Source organism: Carcharodon carcharias, chromosome 5 (genome assembly GCF_017639515.1).
Source record: "Carcharodon carcharias isolate sCarCar2 chromosome 5, sCarCar2.pri, whole genome shotgun sequence".
Taxonomy (NCBI): Eukaryota; Metazoa; Chordata; class Chondrichthyes; order Lamniformes; family Lamnidae; genus Carcharodon; species Carcharodon carcharias.
In genome coordinates this window covers 131,304,025-131,328,721 of record NC_054471.1, presented here as the reverse complement: position 1 = coordinate 131,328,721, position 24,697 = coordinate 131,304,025, and the positions used below count along the sequence as shown (strand labels likewise).

The 24,697-nt window shown below is 43.1% G+C and overlaps 1 protein-coding gene across 2 annotated transcripts in view; it reads right to left on the bottom strand.

The window, feature by feature from the left end:
* fam184ab (family with sequence similarity 184 member Ab) overlaps positions 1-24,697 on the bottom strand; it is a 210,289-nt gene that overhangs the window by 60,352 nt on the left and 125,240 nt on the right. For both annotated transcript variants that reach the window (XM_041188881.1, XM_041188882.1), the window contains exon 9: positions 3,562-3,712. In XM_041188881.1, coding sequence (XP_041044815.1) covers positions 3,562-3,712 — 151 coding nt within the window. The remainder of the gene's footprint in view (positions 1-3,561; positions 3,713-24,697) is intronic.

The window sequence follows — 24,697 nt, the reverse complement described above, 5'->3', positions numbered from 1 at the left end:
TTCACCAAGAAAAGATAGACTATATTACAATACTCCTTCACCTACAACTATACCTTTACAAGTATATACAGATTTGTAAGGACAACAAAAGTCACAATTTAATGTTCACAGTAAGTACACTGTCCATGTAAACCTATGGCACCTGTGGTCAGACACACCATATTCTGACCTCAAGTGACAGATGTCACCTCAACCAGATGCTATGGATCTCTCCCCAACTCCCCCCAAACGCTTGTCACACCGTGAGCCAACTAGTCTCACTCAATTCCGTCCTTCGCACGAGCTTTTGCAATTTCCACTCTCCAAGACCTCGCCTTGGAATCCTCTCCCAAATCAACACTTCTTGCGGACGCCTTCTATCAGAGTTCACCTCCAGGGTTTTGAACTCTAATTTTTATGTTCCTCTTCCCTGGGCCATCACATGCATTCAAGCTGTCTTCCATGCATTCTCTCTCTCACTGACTCAGCCGTCAACAGAACAGCTTCACATGCCCATAGCAAAGAACTACAGACCTTCAGTTGTCTCTTGGAACTTTCTTGCTTCTTACAAGCTGTTTTCACTTTAAATCTGAAGCTTGGAGCCTCTCTCCCTGCCCTCACTCTTAACTTCACTTAACAGGACCTTTTCCCAGATTCTTGTCCTTCCTTTGGCTACAAGGTCTCCTTTGGACTTTCCCAACTTCCATTCTCCTGGATTTTTGGGCTTTTTCTTTGCTTGGGTCCTTTTTGTTATTTGGGAAATCTGCAGCTCCCTCTCCAAGTGTCCAAACTCTCTGGGGTCCTGGCTTCAAGTGAACTTAATACTGCTATTTCTTTAGTTCTGTGTGTATGTCTGTGAGAGGAACCTGCCTATCTGGTCCCCTTGTTGTTAGTCAACAGCACTATTCCTTCTACTCTTCTGCGTTTACTTTTACTTTATAGGGGATGTAAACTTCTCATTAGAAATGCAAGCAGCCTTTTAAAATGATACTAAAACTCAGTTTGACCATTCTTAACAGACAGACACAGAAATGCAAATCAAACTTAAGCTTTCAAGCTAAAATTCATTCCTAACACCTACAAATACCAATATAACTTACTTAAACTATCTCGATTTCCTAACAGTGCCTGACTACATGGGAAACCCCACCACCTAGGAGATCATTGGCAAACGCGACAGGGTTTGCTGGGCGGCTTTCCAAGGGCATGGGAAAGCTTGCGGCCTCCTTTAAATCCCTGAGCCACCATGAAATAGCAGCATGCTCAGGGATAATGGATGTCAATTGGGTCATTAATGGGCCTAATTGACAAATCATGGGTGGTTTTGCCGCCACCAGAAGCCTCTCCCACGATTAATGGGCCTGGCCACCATGTTTCCTGCCATGGCAGGTAGGATTAAACTCAGCCCCTCAAGTGTGGTGATCAGAATGGAACACAATACTTCAGTTGTGGTCTAACCAGATCTTGCAAAGGTTCAGCATAACTTCCCTGTTTTTGTAGTCAATGTCTGTCTTTATGAAGCCCAAGCTCCTCTAATCTGAATATCGGACATAACCAATTATTTTTATTTTGTATTGATTAATGAACATCACCAGAAGAAAAAATTTGGCTGGGTAACTCCAACCAGTAAGTCAGAACTGCTAAAACCAAATTATTCAAAGAATGATGCAAACATTCTTAAACTTTTGCTATATCTATCATTTCTGCTCTCTTCTTCCCACTAGCTCTAACGAGAAAAGAAAAAAAAATATTTCCAGTGCCAGATCAGATTCATTCAAACTTAGTCTGTTCTGGGCTCTTCACATAGCTTGTGTTGAATTCATTGTATATTGTATACTCTGCCATTGATAGATATGTATCTGACTCTACAGTGAATTCAGTTTAATGGAACTGCAGGAGTAATTTTCACAAAAACACAATTCCTAAGCTGTATAAGCAAATTGAATAACTAATAGATTTCAGGTATTTTGTACAAACATAAAATAAATTAAGGCTTTTAAAAGGAAAGAATCAGGTTCAATCTGCCAAGAATGAGATTGCCAAATTGGGGGTATCTAAGCAAAGAGTCAAAGGGATCCAATGCCATTTCGTACTGTCAGGTATTATTATTTTATGGCGTGTATAACTATGGATCTGCTAGAGTTCTGAAAACCTCACACAGAATATCAGGTTTGAGACTTCCAGATAGTTTTATTTCTATTCAGTACAGCAGTACAAAATCACTCCCCTGGATTGTTACCTTGAATTTTAACAATGGCCTAAAAGAAGTTCATTTAGCAGAAGAGAAAAAGAACAGGTCCACAACATGTCTGACCCTTCAACGTAAGACTAAATTTTATGAAGGTGCAGTAAAGAATAGTCATTGAGAACATTTTTACGGAATAGGTTATCTGAAAATTTCACTGAAGCAAACTTAAGCAGCACCAAGAATTGAATAGTTAGGTAGGGTTGTTGGGCTAAAACAGTTTTACCATGCTTAAAATTTCTCATACCCTTACCTTCTGTACATTGAAATATTTCATGCATACTACATTAGATAGTGAATTAAATCTTGAACTAAAACAGAATTACATGTAAAAAAAGATAATGTACTAGAATTGGATTATTAATTCTGAAATAAAATTCAATAAAAACAAATGCAAAACAGCTCAGTGGCTTTTCCATCATCCACAGAAATCAGGACGGTCATAGAATACTCTCCACTTGCCTCAATGAGTGCAGCTCCAACAACATTCAAGAAGTTTGACAACATCCAACACAAAGCAATGCACTTGACTGGTACCCTATCCACCAGCAAACAGTTGTTGGAGTATGCACCACCTAAAAAATGCGCTGCAGCAACTCACTAAGGCTCCTTCAACAGTACCTCTCAAACCCACAACCTGTACCAGTATCCACATGGGAACATCATCACCTCCAGGTTCCCCCCCAAGTCACACCATCCTGACTTGGAAAGATATCACGATTCTTTCATCAGCATTGGGTCAAAATCCTGGAACTCTGTGCCTCAGAGCACTGTGGAAGTACCTTCACCAAATGTTCCGCAGTGGTTCAGAAGGCAGTTCATCACCACCTTCTCAGGGGCAATTAAAGATGGCCTTATCAGAAGTGTTCACATTCTATGAAGAAATACAGTAATAACAAAAAACATAGGCAGCTCACCCATGCTCATAGGCACAGATGTCATATAGAGAATGGTTACTTGCTGCCAGAATACTCCCACCACTGTTATTAATGGATTTATAACCTAGCACAAGTCACTGCCCTCAGGACAGAAGAAGTAAAGACAGAAAAATGAGGAAAAATATAAATATATGATGAAATTAGTTACAACTTTCCAGTAGGCTATAACATTTAAAAAGAAGTCCTTATATTTTTATTAGGTTACTTAAAGCAATCACTCCGATGCATTTAAGCAACAACAAGAAAAGCAAGCTTCAAATTTTCCTTTTGTATTTATCCATGCTAATTTACTAGTAAAAGAAAAAATCAGGTATTAGATGAAGGAAGGAAAAATGGTTTTGCAAAGTATAAATTGCATTTATATATTGCATTGTTTTACAGCTGAGAAGATCCAGTCACCTGATTCAGGAGATCTTCAACCTTTTTCTGCCAACCTTCTTTCTCTGCACTATTTTCTTGGTCTTTCAGATGCGATAGTTGAGCCAGAGCAGATCGTTTCTCATCTTCATGCTGTCTTTCTAACTTCTCACACAGTTTCTCATGTTCCTCCCTAAGATAAATACTTTACTTCAGCAATATAACATACAAACAGGTTGGCAAGGTTTATTTGTACATCTAAGCATAGAAACATTTAGGTAGTGAATGTCCTCAAATCATCAGAGTTAGTGTTTCAGTAAAGGCATAATTAATGTTGAAAAATATTTCAGGTTTGCCCCAAGAAAATCTTAACATTCCTTTACTGAAATTCTTCCCTGTGTACACCAGTTATAACAAGTTATGAAACTTGGTGGCTTGTCAAAGGTTTGTGAAAAGCCAATTTGAGATGCAATGAATGAAATCCCAAAGCGTTGTTAATTCCAAAAATGATGCATTGATATAAACATCTGAAACCTTGCTTTGCAACTACAAAAACAGTGAGCATTGTTTGGAACAGAAGCAAGAACAGAGTTTTTTTTGTGTCTTCTCTTGTACATAGAGGATTCAATGTTACATGGGTCAATGATTGGAAGAAAAACAGCAGCAACAAGAAAAAACTGCACATAGCAAAAGCAGACAGAATTTTCTCTGACAACTATGACTTCCGTAGCATATCAAAATGCCCCAAAGATAATTGTCATAATTAACACTGTGCTTCATGCTCTATAGTGTCACTTTTCACAGAATTGTATGTGGAACATTAGCAAGACAAGGAAGGCTATGAAGGCAAAAGAGCCAATTTAGGATCAGCTTTTGCTACTAAATTTATTCAATAACGAGCTCTGCACATGGTTCTTACAACACTGTACAGTCCCTATCTTATACATCCTACTTGATGTACCTTTTATGTTTATCACCATTATTTTCCTTCTCAATACCTTGTCTCACCAAACAACTCTGTGGTTCACAGCCTATCCAGCAATATGTCCTGCAAACCAATCGCCCTGGGCTCCCTATTTCATAGGAGCATCAATTTCAATATCTTCATTTCAAATTCATCCATAGATTTGGCCCAATCCATCTCTACGCTTCAATTCTAGCCTTATGTTACTGCTTGCACCCTCTGCTCTTCTGGCTCTGGACTAATGAGTAGTCCTGCTCTTTTTCCTACTCCTCTAAATACCCCCCCAACTTCCTACTTGGTATCCACCACTTCCCCATGTAAATGTAAAAATACTCTAATGATGTTGTCTGCTTTCCAGATAAGCATGTTAAAAAGACAAACTTGAAGCTATATATGAAGCGTTCTGTTTTTATCTGTGTGATGAACATTGTCAACATTACTTGTTTTGCTGTACATATATTGTGAATTAAGTGCACTATGGTCTACTTTGGTTGTTACTCTGAAGTGGATCCATTATTGAAAGAGAAGATACAGTGACAATCTGCAAATTTTCCTTGCAACTACTTGTGTTCCCAAAGGTTTTCCACTTTCATGTGCTAGTGACTGAGGGCCTGACACCTATGTCAAGGATTTCATGCAGTGTACAAAGGAAAACATTATACTGGACTCACAAGCCCATATATGTTAATATCGCAAATGAACCAATATAAAGCAGACCACTTTTTTTGTTGCAATGCACATATACTCTTGTAGAAGACTAGTCAAGCACAAAACACTAAACTACAACAGATCTCTAAATCCCCTCTTAATTGTCTCCATGCTTTCTTGAAACTCTCTAAAGTTAACCATTAATGCATCATGGATTGTGAATTTCAATACATCAATAGAATCAGTAAGAAATTTCATTAAAGATGTTCCAAGTCAATTTTCTCTTGACACTATTGTTGTCCCCACTGCAACTGCAAATGGTCAATGGCAAAAGCTACTCCATCATAACAATAACCTTATTGGTGTTGGCAGAAATCTAGGAAAGTAGGAAGACCATTTCTCAATGTGTGGCAACAGGTTACAGTGACTGAGGTATGCTTTCATCTTCATAAACCATCAGCACACGAAAGGTGACCCCACGAGGTCTGAAACCTAAAGTGTCACATCAACAGCAGTCATCATACTGGCATTTGTCTACTACCAAGATGTCCCATTTTTCGCCAACAGCAATGCCTTTTGCTCGTGCCTGGTAGGTCATCCCGCAATGCCTCTTTAAACTCACTGGCCAGAGTTTTGAGTTCGGCTGGCAGACGTGGTCGGTGGGCCTGGGAGCAGGCAGGAAATGGTGACCTGTGATCAGCCCCCGACCATGATTTCACACTGGCGAGCCAATTAAGGCCCACTAAGCGTGAACGGCGGCTACCCAACGGTCGGGAAGGGGAGGGCAGGAGCCTGTTGGCTGCCGGGTCCAATGGCGACCAGTTTCAAACCTGCACAGTCAGGCCCTGGAAGGCTGTTGGCGAGAAAGGCACCTTTGGTGCTATCAACAGGAGATTAAATATTATGGATTCCAATATGGCTGCAGCCGCCAGCCGGGAAGAAGGCAGGTCCAAGGGGGGGGGTTGGCACTCGGTCCCCTGGTTTTCTGATGAGTGCCACGTGGTCCTCCTGGAGGAGGTGGCTGCCAGGAGCGACACCCTTGTCCCCAGGGGTGGAGGAGAAGGCAACTGCACCTTAGAAAAAGAGCTTGGGGGCACTGCTGGTGAGCAGCCAAGATGTTGTGCATGGGTCCAGTGCTACAAGAAGTTTAATGACTGAGTGCCTTGAGGCTTGACAGCCACCACTAGGATGTGCCCTGCAAGGTGCTCCTCAGGTGGGGTTGGCCAGACTACAATGGCGCTGCAAGTCGATAGGGGACTAATCAATGCTCCTCCACCCCTTCAGGAGAAGATGGCCCATAAAAACATTGAAAAGTCAAGGATGGCGGAGGCCCCACTAACCTCCTAATCATAACCAGATATGAGCAGGACACCTTGGAGCTGGAGAGGCGCCATGCAGCTCGGTCAACTGACCGTGGAGAGGCTGGGGTGCCAGACGAAGGTAAGATTAGGTGCACAGAGGTGAGAGTTCCAGATGGTGCAAACATTCTTGTCTCATCATTGATGGGATCCTCAAAACTGGATTCCCCATTGATCATTGAAAAATGTTGGCATCATGATGCAGATCTCCACTGTCTGACCAGGGTGCCTGGCATGTACATGACAGTGTGATAACTTAAACTAATGACATGTTATTGTTCTCCCGTAGGTTTGCCACCACACAACCAATCGCAGGACCATAAAGATGCCTGACGCTAGAGGACCGCCAGGCTTTGCATGCACCTGCATCACACACGCTCTCTGAACCAGGCACCAGTGCAGATACCAGCACCTCGGTGAGCATCAGATCTTCGGCTAGAATGTCGGTGCACAACGGTGATGGCATTTCACACTCACTTGAGGTGCAGGCGGAGGCAGAGTGTGCCCAGGGTGCCGACAATCAGAGGGCTGTTGGAGACCAGGACGATGCTCAGTTGAACGCAGATGATGAGCCTCTGGAGTCGTCCATTAGGCGGCAAATGCTGGATGTCCTGTGAGATGCCTGGGAGGGTCTGGCAGAGATCCATGAGGGTATGCGTGCCATGGTCTCCGTTATGGAGGAGTCCATGTGGAGCATGAGCATTTCATTGACACTCATGACCAAGCGCACTGCCTCCTCCTTTGAGAGAGTGGCGGCTCTCATGGAGAGCAGCTGTGAGGACAGAATCAGGGGTTCCTGGGGCTGTGCTCAGACATGCAAGCCCTCACACAGGCACTGACCTCAGGTTGTCAGTGTCTGTGTGGAAGATGGAAGAGGCACCCAGTATCCCAGCTAGTTGCCAGCCCATCAATGGTGAGCAGTGAGGTCTAGAGCGACCTCACTTTGGCACACAAGCTGCCTGTCATCTCTGTGGGCTCCTCTCAGGACGCTCTAGATGACAGCAGCAGTTGCTCCGCTCCACTGCCAGTGACTGTCACATCTGATGAGGCCACAGCAACTGAGGAGATGCCAACCGTGGAACTGGCTGCTCCCTCCCAGGCGGAGCCAACACAGGCTCTGCTGGTCAGAGGATGACTACAAGGTCATCTAGACCAGCAGGACAGCAGGGTCAGCATGCTGTCTCCAATGCCGATGCCAATGAGGGGGGAAACACCAAGATATAGCACTCGCAAACATAAGTTTAAGGCACAATGAGCACAAGAGGGAATGGTCACAGGTGACCGTTCTGCAATGTTTTGTTTATTTTAACTGGTCTGGGTTCGAAGACCAGAGAAGGTTTTGTTAATTTGTTTTGACTGTCAACATGAGATAAATTTTCTTTTGTCATAATGGCCATGCTTCACCTTTCATATTTAATGTGGCACAGGGTACGCCAGTATGTAATGCTGGATGTGGGAGGTTTGAAACTTTATTGCACAGGCACCGAGTGGACTTTGTGGTCAAAAGACAGGGTCATTGCAGACATCTGGGATGGGGCAGCGGCCCTGGTATGAGGTGGTAGCGCTTATTTGGCAGCCTAGGTGAAGGAGCGTTGAATCAAAGCATCCTTGGCTCCCTGGAGGTTACCAAGGTTTGCCTCCATGCCCTCAATGTTCTCACCGTGCTCCTCTTCTGATTCACTGCTGGATTCATCATCTGTGGCCTGTGCAGCTGCATCAAGATCCTCCTCCTCCACTGGGTCCCCCCTTGCCAGTGCCAGATTGTGGAGAGCGCAGCATGTGACCATTATCAGTGACACCTATTCTGGGGGGTAATGTAGTGCTCCTGCTGAACGGTCCAGGCATTGGAAGCGAGTCTTTAGAAGACCTATGGTCCTCTCTATCACCGCCCTTGTGGAGGCGTGGCTTTTGTTATACCGCTGCTCTGCCTTTGTTCTTGGGTGGCGGACGGGCATCATAAGCCACCTTTTCAAGGGATAGCCCTTGTCACCCAGCAGCCATCCATCCAGTCGGGCTAAAGCACTGAAGAGTCTCGGCACCTGGGAGTGTTTCAGAATGTACACGTCATGGAAGCTGCCTACTCACACTGGCAATCCTGCTGATCCCTATTATCCCGCCTATGGAAGAGACTTTTGAAATTGTCGGCTGGCTGCCTGCCCGTTTTGCTCATGCGATGAGCATGAAATTGCATGGGCAACAAAAGATCTGCGTCAGTTCACTTTTTAATGGCCTTAACTGGCCTCTTAATTAATGGTGGGCAGTCCTGCCACCCGCGCAAGCCCACTGAGTGAAATATCGCGCGAGTGCATGATGACATCGGGATGCTCACCCAGCGTCATTGCACACTATTTTATGCTCGAGCATGTAGAGCACGCTGCATGCTGAGCAAAAAATTCTGCCCATTGAATATGTCCCTTAAAGTGCATACCCCTGGCTGTCATTTGCTTCAAGGTGCGATGTTGATGCACTATGTTTTAATGTGAGTTTGGAATGTGAAGAACCACCTTTCTGATCTGTGACTCAGCCTTCTTTAAGTCCGTTATAGCAGTGGTGTCAGAAGAGAAGGTGAAAGATTATAGGAAGTATTAAAGATATTGTGGCATTACTGCTTGCTTTCTTGTGCAGTGATACTTAATGGTCATTTATTCCCACATCAGCAATAATTCTTGACCATGCAACATTGAGAAAACATTAAAATCAACAACTGTACTGCATAAGTTTTGGGCACCAAACCTCAGGAAAGATGCCTTGGAAAAGGAATAAGGCAGATTTACCAGAAAAATTATACCAAGGTATAAAAAGGATTAAATTATGAGGACAGGTTGCATAAATTTGGCCTGTATTCTCTAGAGTTCAGAAGGTTGAGGGGTGATCTAATTGAGTTCTTTAAAATGATAGAAGGATTTAAGAGGGAGTACATAAAAACTATTTCCTCTGAAGGGGGAAATCCAGAACAAGAGGTCATAATTTTAAGATTAAAGATTGACCCATTTAGTAATGAAATCAGGTGGCACTTCACACCGAGTGTAGTACAAATCTAGAACTTGTTCCTCCAAACAGCTGCACATGCTGGGTCAATTGAATTTTTCAAGACAGAGATCGATACATCTTTTGTTAGGTAAGGGTAACAAGCAACAGAGGACAAAAGTGAGTAAATGGAGTTGATCAGCCATGGTCTAGCTGAATGGCACAACAGGCTTGAGGCATGAATGGTACGCTCCTATTCCAATGTAATGCATTTATACAGCACTTTTGACAGAGGATAATGCCCTGAAGTGATTTAAAGGGGTGGAAAGTGATGCCAAGAGAAAGATGAGGTATAAAGAGGATTGGTGACCAAAATCTTGGTCAAAGGACTGAGTTAGAAGGAGAGTCTCAAAGAAGAGGGTGGCAATGGCGGGTTCATGGTCACTCCAGACCATGGAATCAGTGGGAGAGTGTATCAGGACAGGTTAAGTGGTTTGACATAAGCACAGACCATAATGGGATCGTTATCATATAATGTGAAGGAACCTAATTAAGTTAACAAAGCATGATTTTAATACATGAATAAATTAAGGTCTAGGGAAAATGGAAAATTGCTGGGAGAAAAGGGATAAACTCAGTTAAGCAATATAAGAGATGTAGCTTTGAGAGGCACATTTAAGAGTTATGGTTTCACAGTTCCAAGTTGAGACTAATTGTGTAACACTTTTTCTGATTCTTTCATGGGATGTGAGCACCACAGGCAAGGCCAACATTTGTTGTCCATCTCTAATTACCCTTGAGAAGATGGTAGTGAACCACCTTCTTGAACTGCTGCAGTCCATTTGGTGCAGGTACACCCACAGTGCTATTAGGAAGGAAATTCCAGGATTTTGATCCAGCAACAGTGAAGCAAAGGCAATATATCTCAAAGTCAAGATGGAGTGCAACTTGGAGGGAAACTTCCAGATGGTGGCATTCCCATGCATCTACTGCCCTTGTCCTTCTAGGCAGTAGAGCTTTATTTAGTGGCCCTGGTGGAACACAAACTGAGCATCAGTTAGCAGGTTATTACTTTGTAAGTGCCACATGACAGCACTGTCCATGACATCTTCCATCATTTTTCTGATGATCGTGAGGAGGCTGATGGGACAGTAATTGGTCAGATTAGATCTGTTCTAGATTTTGTGGACAGGACATACTTGAGCAATTTTCCATATTGCCAGGTAGATGTCAGCGTTATAGCTGTACTGGAATAGGTTAGGTAGGGGTGCAACTAGTTCTGGAGCTCAAGTCTTCAGTAGCATTGCCAAAATGTTGTCAGGGCCCATAGCCTTTGCAGTATCCAGTGCCTTCAGCCATTTCTTGATATCACATGGAGTGAATCAAATTCGCTGAAGATTGGCATTTGTGATGCTGGAATCATCAGGGGAAAGCCAAGATTGATCATCCATTCGGCTCTTCTAGCTGAAGATGGGCGCAAATGCTTCAGCCTTCTGTTTTCCACTAATGTGCTGGGCTCCCCCATCATTGCTGATGGGGATGTTTGTGGAGCTTCCTCCTCCAGTTTGCTGTTTAATTGTCCATCACCTTAATGACAGGATGTGGCAGGACTGCAGAGTTTTGATCTGATTCGTTGCTGTGGGATCACTTCACTCCATCTATCACATGCTGCTTGTGCTTTTTGTTAAGGTTGATCCTCCGGCTTGATGGAAATGGTAGGGTGAAAGATATGCCAGGCTCTGTAGTTACAGATTGTGGTTGAATACAACTCTGCTACGACTGATGGCCCGCAACACCTCATGGATGCACAGTTTTGAGCTGCTAGATCTGTTCTAAATCTCTCATTTAGCATGATGATACTGCCATGTAACACGATGGAGAGGATGCTCAGTGTGATGATAGGACTTCACCTTCACAAGGACCATGCAATAATCACTCATCTATACTGTCATGGATAGATCCACCTTGGTGAGGCCAAGGTGAAGCAGGTTTTTCCCGTTAGTTCCCTCAGCACCTGCTGCAGGTCCAGTCTGGCAGCTATGTCCTTCAGGACTCAGCTCGACCAATAGTGTTACCGAGCCACTCTTCATGATCGACTTTGAAGTCCCCAACCCAGAATACATTCGGTGCCTGTGCCACCTCAGTGCTTTTTCCAAGTGGTGTTCAACATGGAGGAGTACCAATTCATCAACTGAGGGAGGGTGGTAGATTATAACCAGGAGGTTTCCTTGCCCATATTTGACCTGTTGCCATGGGACTTTATGGATTCTGGAGTCAATGTTGAGGACTCCCTGGATAACTCCCTCGCAGCTGCACACCACTGTGCCACCGCCTCTGCTGGGTCTGTGGAACAGGACATATCCAGGGATGCTGAAGAATGCTAAAGGGATGTTCTGAAGTGTCATACGGACTCGAAATGTTAACTCTGTTTTTCTCTCTACAAATCCTGCCAGACCTGCTGAGTTTTCCCAACATTTGCTGTTTTTATTTTAGATTTACAGCATTTGAAGTATTTTGCTTTTATATTGATGGTAATGTCTGGGATATTGGCTGTAAAGTATGATTCTGCGAGTATGACTATGTCAGGCTACTACTTGACTCGTCTGTGGGAAAGCTCTCAAAATTTTGGCACTAGCCCTCAAATCTTAGTAAGGAGGGTTTTGCAAGGTCTGGGTGTGCTGTTGTCAATTCCGATGCTTAGGTTGATGCTAGGTAGTCCATCCGGTTTTATTCCTTTTTGACTTTTCTGAAACAGTTGCTACAATTTAGTGGCTTGCTAGTCTAATTCAGTGGGGAGTTAACAGATAACCACATTGCTCTGGGTCTGGAGTAACATGTAGCCCAGACCAGGTAAGTACAGCACATTTCTCTCTCTAAAAGACGTTTGTGGACCAGATGGGTTTTTAATGACAATCCAGCAGTTTCATGGCATCTTTCCTGAGACTAGTTTTATATTTCAGATATTTTATTAATTACGAATAACTGTTGCAAGTAAAGAAACTGTTGAAGGAGGTGCGTTACGAGAAAGGTATAATTAAGTAAAGAAGCCCTTTTTCAGGTGAACTCAGCTCACCAAGAGATATTAATGTATATAACGTTATTGGAAATTATTTTAAATTGGACGCCGTAGGGTCTGTGTCTGTGGGTGTGTCTGTGTGTGTCTCAATTGGATTAAAGCCAGCAAGCCTGGATGCTTGGATGTATAGTAGTTTTGAGGCATTAAACAGTAAGGAAGTTTAGATAAAGAGTATGTTTGCATTTTGTTGAATAAACCATTCAAAGATTGGGGGTGAAATCTTGCACCTAGCTAGGAGACACCAAGCAATATGTTTATACTACAAATAAAATTAGTACTATGAAAGTGGTTTTATTGTTAGAAGAGGTGGAGTTCAAAGGGCCTGATGATACAATGATAATTTGTATTCAAATGGAAGGCTAGGTATATACATAAGATTTTTGTGCATGGAAGTTAGAGGCATGTGAGATCTAAGCCTATAAACCTACCACTGTGTCTGCAAAGGAAACAAATTGAAAGGAACCTGATTTTGAATTTGTAAGATAAAACCTGCTTTGCCTGGAATCTACTTAAAATCTAAGGCTCGCCCTGCATGGATTGCAAGCGGCAGCACTTTGCGCTGTCTGTGCAGGTAGGGGGTGAAAGGAGAGCAGGGCCTAGCGCACAGTTCACGCGTGCGCGAGAAAGAACGCTTCAATCTCCCTGAGGCACAGAGCTGTCTCAGGGAGATTGAAGTGCTGTGTAAAAAAAAAATGAAGAGAATAAAAATTTAATAAAACTTGTCCCCTCATATGACTCTGTCACATCAGCTGGGACATGTTTTTAATTCAAAAATAAAGTTTTTATTTAATGTTTATTAACTTTAGGAAACCTCATCCCATTCATGGATGAGATTTCCTAAAAAATGTAAAGGCCACTTTGCCTGCCCACCAACACTTAGGTTGGACGGGCAGTGTAAATTTGAATTTAGTTAGATTGTTAATGGCTTTAATAAGTCTTTTAATTATCAGCAGGCGCGCAGCCAACTCTGGCGCATGCCTGCTTAACAAAATATCGCAAGATGTTGGGATACACGCCCGATGTCATCGTGCGTCATTTTATGCTCGGGCGTGTTGGGTGCATGCCCGCACGTTGGGTGTAATATCCTGCCCTATGGGTTATTGTTGCCTTGAGAAGATTTTAGGAATGATTAGTTTGGGGATATGTTTAATAGTTATTATGGTAGTAATTTGTAGATGTGTATGTGTTTAATACCTTGTAAAATGTGTTGTTTAATTTACTTTATATAAAAAAAACCTTTGGAGGCTTGGTGGTTTCATTTCTGAATTCAGAGTTGCATCTCAAACATATGAATTGAAAATATAGGTTATGATAGTTGTTTTAAGTTTTCCTCTGGGATTTTAAATAATCAGCCTTTACCAATTGCTGTGTCATAACACCAGCATTAAGAACAACCTTGAATGGTGATGCTCCTGCTTCCCAATGAGTCTCCTACTGGTGACTATATGGACATATTTCTTGGCTGTATTCTTGTATGTTAACAAATGAAATATCTGTCACATTGATATGGATCCTGCATCTCATGACATTATTTCCCAAGTGTGCACCATTCCAACAACTGGTCCAGGCACTGAAAGCATTGACTCCAATGGTGAGGTGTAGGAGAGGTCAGTTTCAGTGCAGGGTAAGGTCATGAAGGAATTCAAGCAAATGGATGAGAAATTTTAATTGCAGGCATTGGGGTACAGGGAGTTAATGTAGGTAAGTAAGGACAGGGGTAATCAGTGAGTGGATTTGGTACAAAATGAGTTACAGCATGTAGAGTTTGAATTCAAATTTATGGTGGAAGTTGGCATGATATACGAAATGAAGTTCAGCTTGGGGTCAAACTGGATGCTGAGGTTGTGAACAGTGTGGTTTAGCCTGAGACTATAGCCAGGAAGGAAGACAGGATTGGTGGCAGGGGTAGAGTTTGTTGTAGCTGCCAGGTGGATGGCTTTGGTCTTCCCAGTGATTGCACATAGACACTGCTGAGTCCAACAGAAAGTATCTGGAGGGTGGTCCAGGAATGCTGCTGCCTGGGTGCAAATGGAACAGGCAAAAGTATCTGCCCTGCTAGAAATCTGCCATTATTATGTTCTTAATTTAGCATGGCCGCTATCAGGAATTTAAGCAGAGTGGAGGAATAAAATCTGTATCAACCAACATTCTAGGATGTGCCTCGGGAAAATGTGCATGTATGTGCATTTTTCATATAGCACACATCCAAGTTACTTTTCATTTTTTTTTACTCTAAAATATCAGCATATCAAAATGGTTAATGTAACAACTCTACTGGAATTTTCCATGCCCGCTGGCGTGGAGCATTATGGTGGTATGAGCAGACAATATGGCAAGAAGGAAACCAGTTTGCAATTGTCCTCACCTCCCATCAATGGCAGGCCACATTTCCCACCACTGCATGTTGGGAACTTCATTGTAATACATCTGCATATCATTATTAGCCCAGCTTGCCGAAATCAACCCCCCACACTGGACCATCCGGGCACATCAACGTGCAGTTTCACAAATGAACATAAACGACGTGCACCAGGTGAGCTGCAGCTGCACTTTGCTCAGGGCTTTGAGGCTTGTTTGCCTACCTTGCCTCAGGCAGCACTCAGTCATCAGCACCAGGCTTCGCAGGCAGCATGACATCACTATTAGGGGGTGCTCAAAGGCAGGTCTCTACTTACACGACCAGCTGTAAGGCGAGGGTGGCTCTTCAACGGCCCAGGGGTATGGCTTGCATGGGGAAGGGGAAGAAGTGGCCTCAGGCAAGAGAAAAGGCTGCAGGGCTGGGGCATTACTGGGGAAGGGGGATATCCCAGATTGTACGTGGGGACACATGTTGGTCTGTGCAAGTGGCCTCAAGAGAGTGAGGGCTGAGAAGGCAGCCTTCAGAGGAGGTGAGTTCACATGGCGATGTGAGGGTGTCCGTGAGAGACTATGGGGTGATCTCCCTTGAGCTGGCAGTGAGTGAGGTGCCAGTGAGTGACATGCCAGTGGATGTGTGATGGTCTTGAGTGTGTGAGTTTAGAGTGATGAGATGGTTGCCTTACCCTGGCGGCACAGATGAGACCATTCATCCTCTTTTTGCACTGGATGACGAACCTCTTCTGCACAGTGTTGGCACTGACCATCACTGCCACTGCCTCCCAAGCTACAGTGGTGACACTGATGGGCCTCCTGCGGCCAGAGCGGGGGTACGGAACATCGCAGTGTCATCGCTGAGTTAGGGGGCTGCATTCTTCTTGCCTTTCGGGGGCATGTCTCCTGTGCAGCAGTCCTGGGCTGGAAGCACTGAGAGATATGGGCGTGACTGCATTTTAAATATGGCGCCTGGCGTGAGGAAGCAGTAAAGTAAAAGTGTGGCTCATGAATCAGAGGCTGTCCGCTAGCGAAACAGCGTGATTTCTGGGAATGCATGATTAATGGGGCGAGATTGGGATGATATGGTGCAAAGTCCTGCCAATGCGGCCAGCAGGTAAAATATCCTTTTTCCCACCTGCTACCACATAGTGCAAATTTGGGATGATTCAGCCCTATGACCTAAAAGCAAGGAAAGCAGGTAGAAATGAATGAAGAGAATATGAATGCAAACTAGTGAGAAGCATAAAGGTAGACTATAAAAGCTTCTTTAGGTATGTGAAAAGGAAAAAATTAGCTCAGACAAATGTGGGCTCATTACAGATGGGGACAGGAGAATTTATAGTGGAGAACAGAAAAATGGCGAAGAAACTAAACAATTATTTTGTGTCTGTCTTCATGGAAGAAGATATAGAAAATCTCCCAGAAATACTAGGCAACCAAGGACTTGTGAAACTGAGGGACTGAAAGAAATTAGTATTAGTTAAGAGGTAGGTGGTACTAGAAAAGTTAACTGGTTTGAAGGTTGATAAATTCCCTTGGCCAGATGAGCTTCAACCAAGAGTGTTGAAAGAGGTGGCTAAAGAGATAGTGGACGCATTGGCAGTTATCTTTAAAATTCTATAGATTCTGGAAAGGTTTCTGCAGACTGGAAAATAGCAAATGTAACCCCACTATTTAGGAAGGGAAGAAGAGGAAGAATGAAGAACTACAGACCTGTTCGTTTTTTGATGTCGGTAGTAGGGAAAACGTTATAATCTATTACAAAGGATGTGATAACTGGGCATTTAGAAAAAAAACAAAATAGGGCAAAGTCAATGTGGATTTATGAAAGGGAACTCATGTTCAACAACTTGTTGGAGGTTTTTGAGAATGTTACTAGTAGCATTGATACAGGAGAACCCGTGGATTTGGTGCATTTGAATTTTCAGAAGGCTTTCAATAAGGTCCCTCAAGGAGGTTAGTACATAAAATTAAAGTGCATGGGATTAGGGAAAATATACTCGTATGGATTAAGAATTGGTTAACATACAGAAAACAAAGAGTAAGAATAAATGGATCTTTCTCCAGATGGCAGGCTGTTACTAGTGGGGTATCACAAGGATCAGTGCTAGGTCAACAACTGTTCACAATCTTTATAAATGATTTGAATGTGGGGACCAATTGCAATATTTCCAAATTTGTTATCAGGAAGGTATAATAATTTCTATAATGTTATTGGAACTTATTGTAGAATAGAGTAAAAGTTGTGGGGGATGTGTGTATGTGTGTGCGTGTGTGTGTGTGTGTGTGTGTGTGTGTGTGTGTGTGTGTGTGTGTGTGAGAGAGAGAGAGAGACTTAATTGAATTAGGGGCAGCTAGACTGGGTGTTTTGATGTAAGAAGATAAGTTAGGTTTGAAATGTTAATTAGGTAAACATGGGGAAGTTTTAGAATGTGAAGTGTAAAGGGAGCATTTGCATTTTTAAACAAACTATAGTGGCTTGAATTCAAAGGAAGGGGTGCAATGTATACCTAGCCAGCAGAAATAGTAAGAAATAGTGTGCTTATTTATTTTTCCCAAAGGTTACTGGTGGAATTGGTATTATGATAGAGTTTTTTTATTAGTAGAGGTAAAGTTCAAAAGACATAGTGAAACAATGGGAATTTGCATTCAAAGAGGAGAATATGTAAAGAGGAGGGAAGGCTGTTTGTAAGGGGGGGTGCAGTTTTAAGATCCAAGTGTGTAAAACCTGCAACCTGTATGTACCAAACTGCTGCCTCCAGGGGCTGAAGTTAAGAGAACTTACTTTGAATCCAACTGCTCAGGATATTGTTTATTTTGCCTGGGTCTTTTAAAATTTATTGCATTAACGAAAGTGTAACTGGGAGTTAAATTAATTAGGAGGTTAGAAGTTGTTATAGTAGTAATGTGTAGACATAGATATGTGCTCACAATCTTTTCTTTTATTAATAAATATTTAATTTAGTTTTATATAAACTTAAGGCGCGGTGGTCTTATTATTACTGAATTCAAAACCCACAATTTGAAACATATAGATTAAAAATTAATTGTGACAGTTGTTTCAAGTTTCCCTCTGGTATTTGAACTCAGCATTTGAGCTCAGCATTTACCATCTGCTATGTCATTACATTGTTCATGACACCAAACTGGGTGGGACCACAAGTTGTGAAGAAGATGCAAGGAGGCTTCAAGAGGACTTGGCCAAGTTAAGTGAATGGGCTAGACATGGCAGGTGGAATATAATGCGAATAAGTGTGAAGTTATCCACTTTGGTGGAAAAAACAGAAAGGCAAAATATTTCTTAAATGGTGAGAGGCTGGGAAATGTAGGTGTCCAAAGGGATCTCTGTTCATGAGTAACTAAAAGTTAGCATGCAGGTGCAATAAGCAATTAGGAAAGCAAATGGCATGCTGGCCTTCATCACAAGGAGATTTGAGTAAAGGAGTAAAGATATCTTGCTGCCATTGTATAGAACATTGGTGATACCTCACCTGGAGTACTGTGTACAGTTTTGCCCCCCTTATCTAAGGAGGGATGTACTTGTCATATAGAGGGACTGCAACGGAGATTTATCAGATTAATCCCTGGGATGGTGGGATTTTCATATGAATAAAGAGTGAGGAAACTAAGTCTGTATTCCCTAGAGTTCCGAAGAATGAGGGTTGACCTCATTAAAATTGACAAAATTCTTACAGGGCATGACAGGGTGGATGTAGATGTTTCCCCTGGCTGGTAAGTCTAAAACCAGGGCTCGCAGTCTCAGAATAAGGGTAAGCAATTTAAGACTGAGATGAAGAGGAATTTCTTCACTCAAAGGGTGGTGAATGTTTGGAATTTTCTACTCCAGAAGGCTGTAGAAGCTCAATCAGAAATCAAATATTTCTGGAGGCTAATGACGTCAAGGATATGGAGATAATGCAGGAAAGTGGCATTGAGGCAGATGATCAGCCATGATCTAAGTGAATGACGGAGCAGGCTCGACTGGCTGAATGAGCTACGGCTATTCCTATGAAAAATCAATTTATGAAAGTAACAAATCTTGACAAAGTCAGGTCAATGTATCAAAAGTGCAAAAGGGAAAAAGGTCCAAAAGTTTTTGAAAAATCCTCAAGATTGTTTTTAATACATTTTTTTAAAATTACATAGTTGTCAAGAAGATATAATAATGTCTATAATGCTGTTGGAAATTATTTTAAAATAAAATTCTAGTGGCACCTATGTCTATATATATATGTGTGTGTGTGTGTGTGTGTATCTGTGTGTGTATGTGTGTCTTAATTGGATCAAAGCCAGCTAACCTTTTATGTATACAAGAGAAATAGATTCGAAATTAAATCGACATAGGGAAGTTACAAGGTGAAGTTTAAAGGGGGCAATTTGCATTTTTAAATAAACCATTCAAAAGAATGGATGAAATATTACACCTCGCCTCAAGTAACCAAACAATGTGTTTACTTTTTCCAAAGCTTACTAATAAAACTGGTGTTATGAAAGGGTATTATTATTAAAAGAGGTAAAGGTCAAAGGCATAGTGATACAATGAAAATTTGCATTTGAAGAGAAAAATATGTATAAAGGAAGAGAAGGCTTTTGGTAAAAAAAAGGGGGATTCTAAGATCTAATGCCTCTAGCCTGTAAGCTTCAAGCCACTGCCTGCAAGGGCCCAGAGTTGAAAGAAACTTATTTTGAATGCATATGTCCAGAGTGTGCTTTGCCAGGGGCCTGTTTAAATCTATGTGCTTTACTGTTGCCTTAACAGAGGTATAACTAGGAGTCAGATTAATTAGGGGATTTTTGTAGTTATTATAGTAGTAATAGTGTAGACATATGTATGTTCTTACAATCTTTCTTGTATTAATAAATGTTTAATTTAGTTTTATAAAGGTCTCTTGAGTCTCGGTGGTCTCATTACCACTGAATTCAAAGCCTGCATCTCGAAACATACAAATAGCAAAAATTGGTTATGAGAGTTATTTCAAGTTTCCATCTGGAATTCGAACAGCTCAGCATTTACCATTGGCTGTATCATAATAATATTTTACAATGCTATGATTAAACATATTCGTTGAATTATCTTTTAGCACTTTTTAATGTTTCTGTGTGAATCATATACCAGGAAATTAGAGACGCATGCAATAAAGGAACATCTGTAATTATGGGTGACTTTAATCTGCATATAAATTGGTAACAATGCCATAGAGGAGGAATTCCTGCAGTGTATACGGGATGGTTTTCTGGGCCAATACGTTGAGGAACCAACTAGAAAACAGGCCATTCTAGACTGGGTATTGTGTAATGAGAAAGGAATAATTGGCAATCCTTGGGGATGAGTGACCAGAATATGATAGAATTATTCATCAAGACGGAGAGTAACATAGCTAATTCTGAGACAAGGGTCCTGAATCTTTAATAAAGGAAACTACAATGGTATGAGGCACGCGTTGGCTATGATGGATTGGGAAACGTTACTTAAAGGGATGACGGTGGATAGGCAATGGCAAATGTTCAAAGAGCGCATGGGTGAACTGCAACAATTGTTTATTCCTGTCTGGCACTAAAGTAAAACAGGAAAGGTGGCCAAACCATGGCTTACAAGGGAAATTAGAGATTGTATTAGATCTAAGGAAGAGGCATACAAATTGGCCAGAAAAAACAAAAGACCTGAGGATTGGGAGCACTTTAGAATTCAGCAAAGGAGGGCTAAGGGGTTGATTAAGAAGTGGAAAATAGAATATGAGAGTAAGCTTGCGGGGAACATAAAAACTGACTGTAAAAGTTTCTATAGGTATATGATGAGAAAAAAATTGGTGAAGACAAATATAAGTCTCTTACAGTCAGAAACAGGGGAATTTATAATGGGGAACAAAGAAATGGCTGAACAATTAAATACATACTTTAGTTCTGTCTTCATAAAGGAGGGCACAAATAACATACCAGAAATGTTGGGGAACACAGGGTTTAGTGAGAGGGAGGAACTGAAAGAAATCAGTATTAGTAGGGAAATTGAGTTGGGGAAATTGACGGAATTGAAGGCCGATAAAATCCCTAGGGCCTGATAATCCACATCTCAGTATTTAAGGAAGTGGCCCTAGGAATAGTGGATGCATTGGTGGTCATCTTCCGAGGTTCTATAGACTCTGGAACAGTTCCTACAAATTGGAGGTTAACTAATGTAACCCCACTATTTAAAAAGGGAGGTAGAGAGAAAACAGGGAATTATAGACCAGTCAGCCTGACATTGGCGGTGGGGAAAATTTGAGAGTCCATTACAAAAGATTTAATAACTAAGCACTTGGAAAACAGTGGCAGAATCGGGCAGAGTCAGCATGGATTTATGAAAGGGAAATCATGCTTGACAAATCTACTGGAATTTTTCAAGGATGTAACTAGTAGAGTTGACGAGGGGGAGCAAATGGATGTGGTTTATCTGGACTTTCAGAAGGCTTTCAACAAAGTCCTACATAAGAAATTAGTGAGTAAAATTAAAGCGCATGGGATTGGGGGTGGTGTTTTGAGATGGACAGAAAACTGGTTGGCAGACAGGAAACAAAGAGTAGGAATAAACGGGTCTTTTTTCCAAAAGGCAAGCAGTGACTAGTAGGGTACCGCAGGGATCGGTGCTGGGGCCCCAGCTATTCACAACATATATTAATGATTTAGATGAGGGAACTATATGTAATATCTCCAAATTTGCAGATGACACAAAGCTGGGTGGAAGGAGAGTGCAGAGATGCTTCAGTGTGATTTGGACAAGCTGAGTGAGTGGGCATATGTGAGGCAGATGCAGTATAATGTGGATAAATGTAAGGTTATCCATTTTGGCAGCAAAAACAGGAAGGCAGATTATTATCTGAATGGCTGTAAATTGAGAGAAGGGAATGTCAAGGGGCGATGGTTAGATTCTCCCTTATTGGAGATGCTCCTTGCCTAGCAGTTGTTACTTGCCACTTGTAAGCCTAAGTCTGGATGTTGTCCAGGTCTTGCTGCTTTTGGACATGGACTGTTTCAGTTTCTGAGGAGTTGCAAATCATCAACGATCATCCCACTTCTGACCTTATAATGGAAGGAAGATCATTGATGAAATAGCTGAAGATGGCTGGGCCGAGGACACTACCCTGAGGAACTCCTGCAGTGATGTCGTGGAGCTGAGATGACTGACCTCCAACAACCACAACCATTTTCCTTTGTGCCAGGTATGACTCCAACTAGCGGAGAACTATACCTGGATTCCCATTGACTCTAGTTTTGCTGGTGTTCCTTGGTGCCACACGCGGTCAAATGCTGTCTTGCTGTCAAGGACAGTCACTCTCACCTCACCTCTAGAGTTCAGCTCTTGTGTCCATATTTGAACCAAGGCTGTAATGAGGTCAGAACCTCAGTGACCCTGGCGGAACCCAAACTGAGTGTCAGTGAGCAGGTTATTGCTAAGTAAGTGCCACTTGATAGCAGTGTTGATGACCCCTTCTATCACTTTAGTGATGATCGAGAGTAGACTGATGGGGCGGTAAATGGCTGGTTTATGGTCCTGCTTTTTGTGTACATAAAACTGGGCAATTTTCCACATTGCTGGGTAGAAGCCAGTATTGTAGCTGTACTGGAACAGCTTGGCTAGGAGTGCAGTAAGTTCTGAAGCCCAAGTTTTCAGTACTATTGCTGGAATATTGTCAGGGCCCATAGCCTTTGCAGTATCCAGTGCCTTCAGCTGTTTCTTGATATCACGTGGAGTGAACTGAGTTGGCTGCAAACTGGCACCTGTGATGCTTGGGGCCTCTGGAGGAGACCAAGATGGATCATTCACTCAGCACTTCTGGCTGAAGATTGTAGCAAATGCTTCAGCCTTATCTTTTGCACTGATGTTCTGGACTCCCCCATCATTAAGGATGGGGATATTTGTGGAGCCTCCGCCTCCGATGAGTTGTTTAATTGTTCACCACCGTTCACAACTGGATGTGGCAGCGCTGTGAAGTTTAGATCTGATCCATTGGTTGTGGAATCGCTTTGCTCTGTCTATCACTTGCTGCTTGTAGCTGCATCAAGTTGACATCTCATTCTTAGGTATGCCTGGTGCTGCTCCTGACATGCCCTCCTGCCTTCTTCATTGAACCAGGGTTGAATCCCTGACTTGGTGGTGATGATCGAGTGGGCAATATGCCAGGCCATGAGGTTACAGATTGTGGCTGAGTACAATTCTGGCCCACAGATCTTCATGGATGCCCAGTCCTGAGTTGCTAGATATGTTCAAAATCATTTAACACGATGGTAGTGCCACACAACACGATGGAGGGTATCCTCAATGTGAAGATGGGACTTCGTCTCTACAAGGACTGTGCAGAGGTTACTCCTACCGATATCGTCAAGGACAGATGCATCTGCAGCAGGAAGGTGAGGATGAGGTCACGTATGCTTTTCTCTCGTGTTGGTTACCTCACCACCTGCCACGGACCTAGTCTAGCAGTCGTGTCCTTTAGGACTTGGCTAGCTCAGTCTGTGGTGGTGCTTCCGAGCTACTCTTGGGCCTGCATTTTACCCTCAGGATGCGCCCGAAGTCAGCAAGGCCGGAAGCTGACGTAAAACGTGCAAGATCGCACTGTGAATGTAAGCTGGCTGGCCATTAAGGCCCACTTGGCGTGAAACGTGACCGCTGAATGGGTTTTCCACGTGTGGGGGTGGGATCGTGTCGGGTGCAAGGTCCAATGGGGGCCCAATGTGGTGTTCAAAAAAGGAAGAGGCAGCCCCTTGAAGGCTGCCAGGAGTTGTGGGGGAGGCTGAGGGAGCTGTCTGGTAGCTGTGCAAGAAGGGTCCTGATGTGCAGTCATGGCCTCAGCACCTGGAGCTCATGAAAGATGGGAGGGCAAGTCAGGTGGGCACTCTGCCCCATGTTTCTCAGGTGGGTGCCTGGGAATGCTCATCAAGGAGTTCAGTGCCAGGCAGAATATCTTGATGCCTAGAGTCGGCAAGAGAAGGCCACCCCACCTGACCAAGAAGGCCTGGATAAATATCGCTGCCCAGGTCAGTGGACACGACGTGGTGTGCCACACGTTGACTTAGTGCCACAAAAGATCCAATGATCTGCTGCGGTTAGTAAGAATAAGTGCAGAAAAGGTATGGATCTGTGCAGAGAACTTTAGTCGGGTGCCTGTTTTTTGGAATGTTCAAGGGTCCAAGAGTATGTATCCTAACTGGCAGTTAAGCCTGTCCTGCCAAGGCTGGGATGTCAGTACGACTGGCCTCAGTGCATTGCAGGGTGAGATGTGCCACCTAATGGCCAGGTGGGAGGGCAGGTGGGAACCAGGAAAGGATCTTCAGGGAGACAGAACATCTTTCCCTGACAGGAAAAGCAGAGCACGGCAGGACAGGTGGAGGAGTGCCAAATTTGTACGTCCTCACTAAGCACGAGAACGATGCACTGGAGCAAGAATGCCACCAGCCAGCTTGCTCCTTCGGTCGCGGTGGGGCAGGGGTCTCGGATGAAGGTAAGAGTGCAGTTGACAGATGTGTCGGCGGTGGGTACTGGTAACATAACAGGCTCCTCTCATCAGAAACTGAACTACTATGGCCAGACAGCCCACTGAGGCTCCAGTGTAGATGGCACCATGCAGCAGGTCCTACTGGCTCCTCAGCCTACCTAGCATGGATAGTGACTATGACGATTGAATGTACTGATCTTTTGCCTTCCTCCCACAACTGTGCCATCCGCAGGAGCCACCGACAACCCTGAGGACACCCATTGAGCTCCATTAACCATCACACTCTCTTGTTGAGCCAGGCACCAGTGCAGATACTCACACGTCAGTGGGCATCAGATATTTGGCT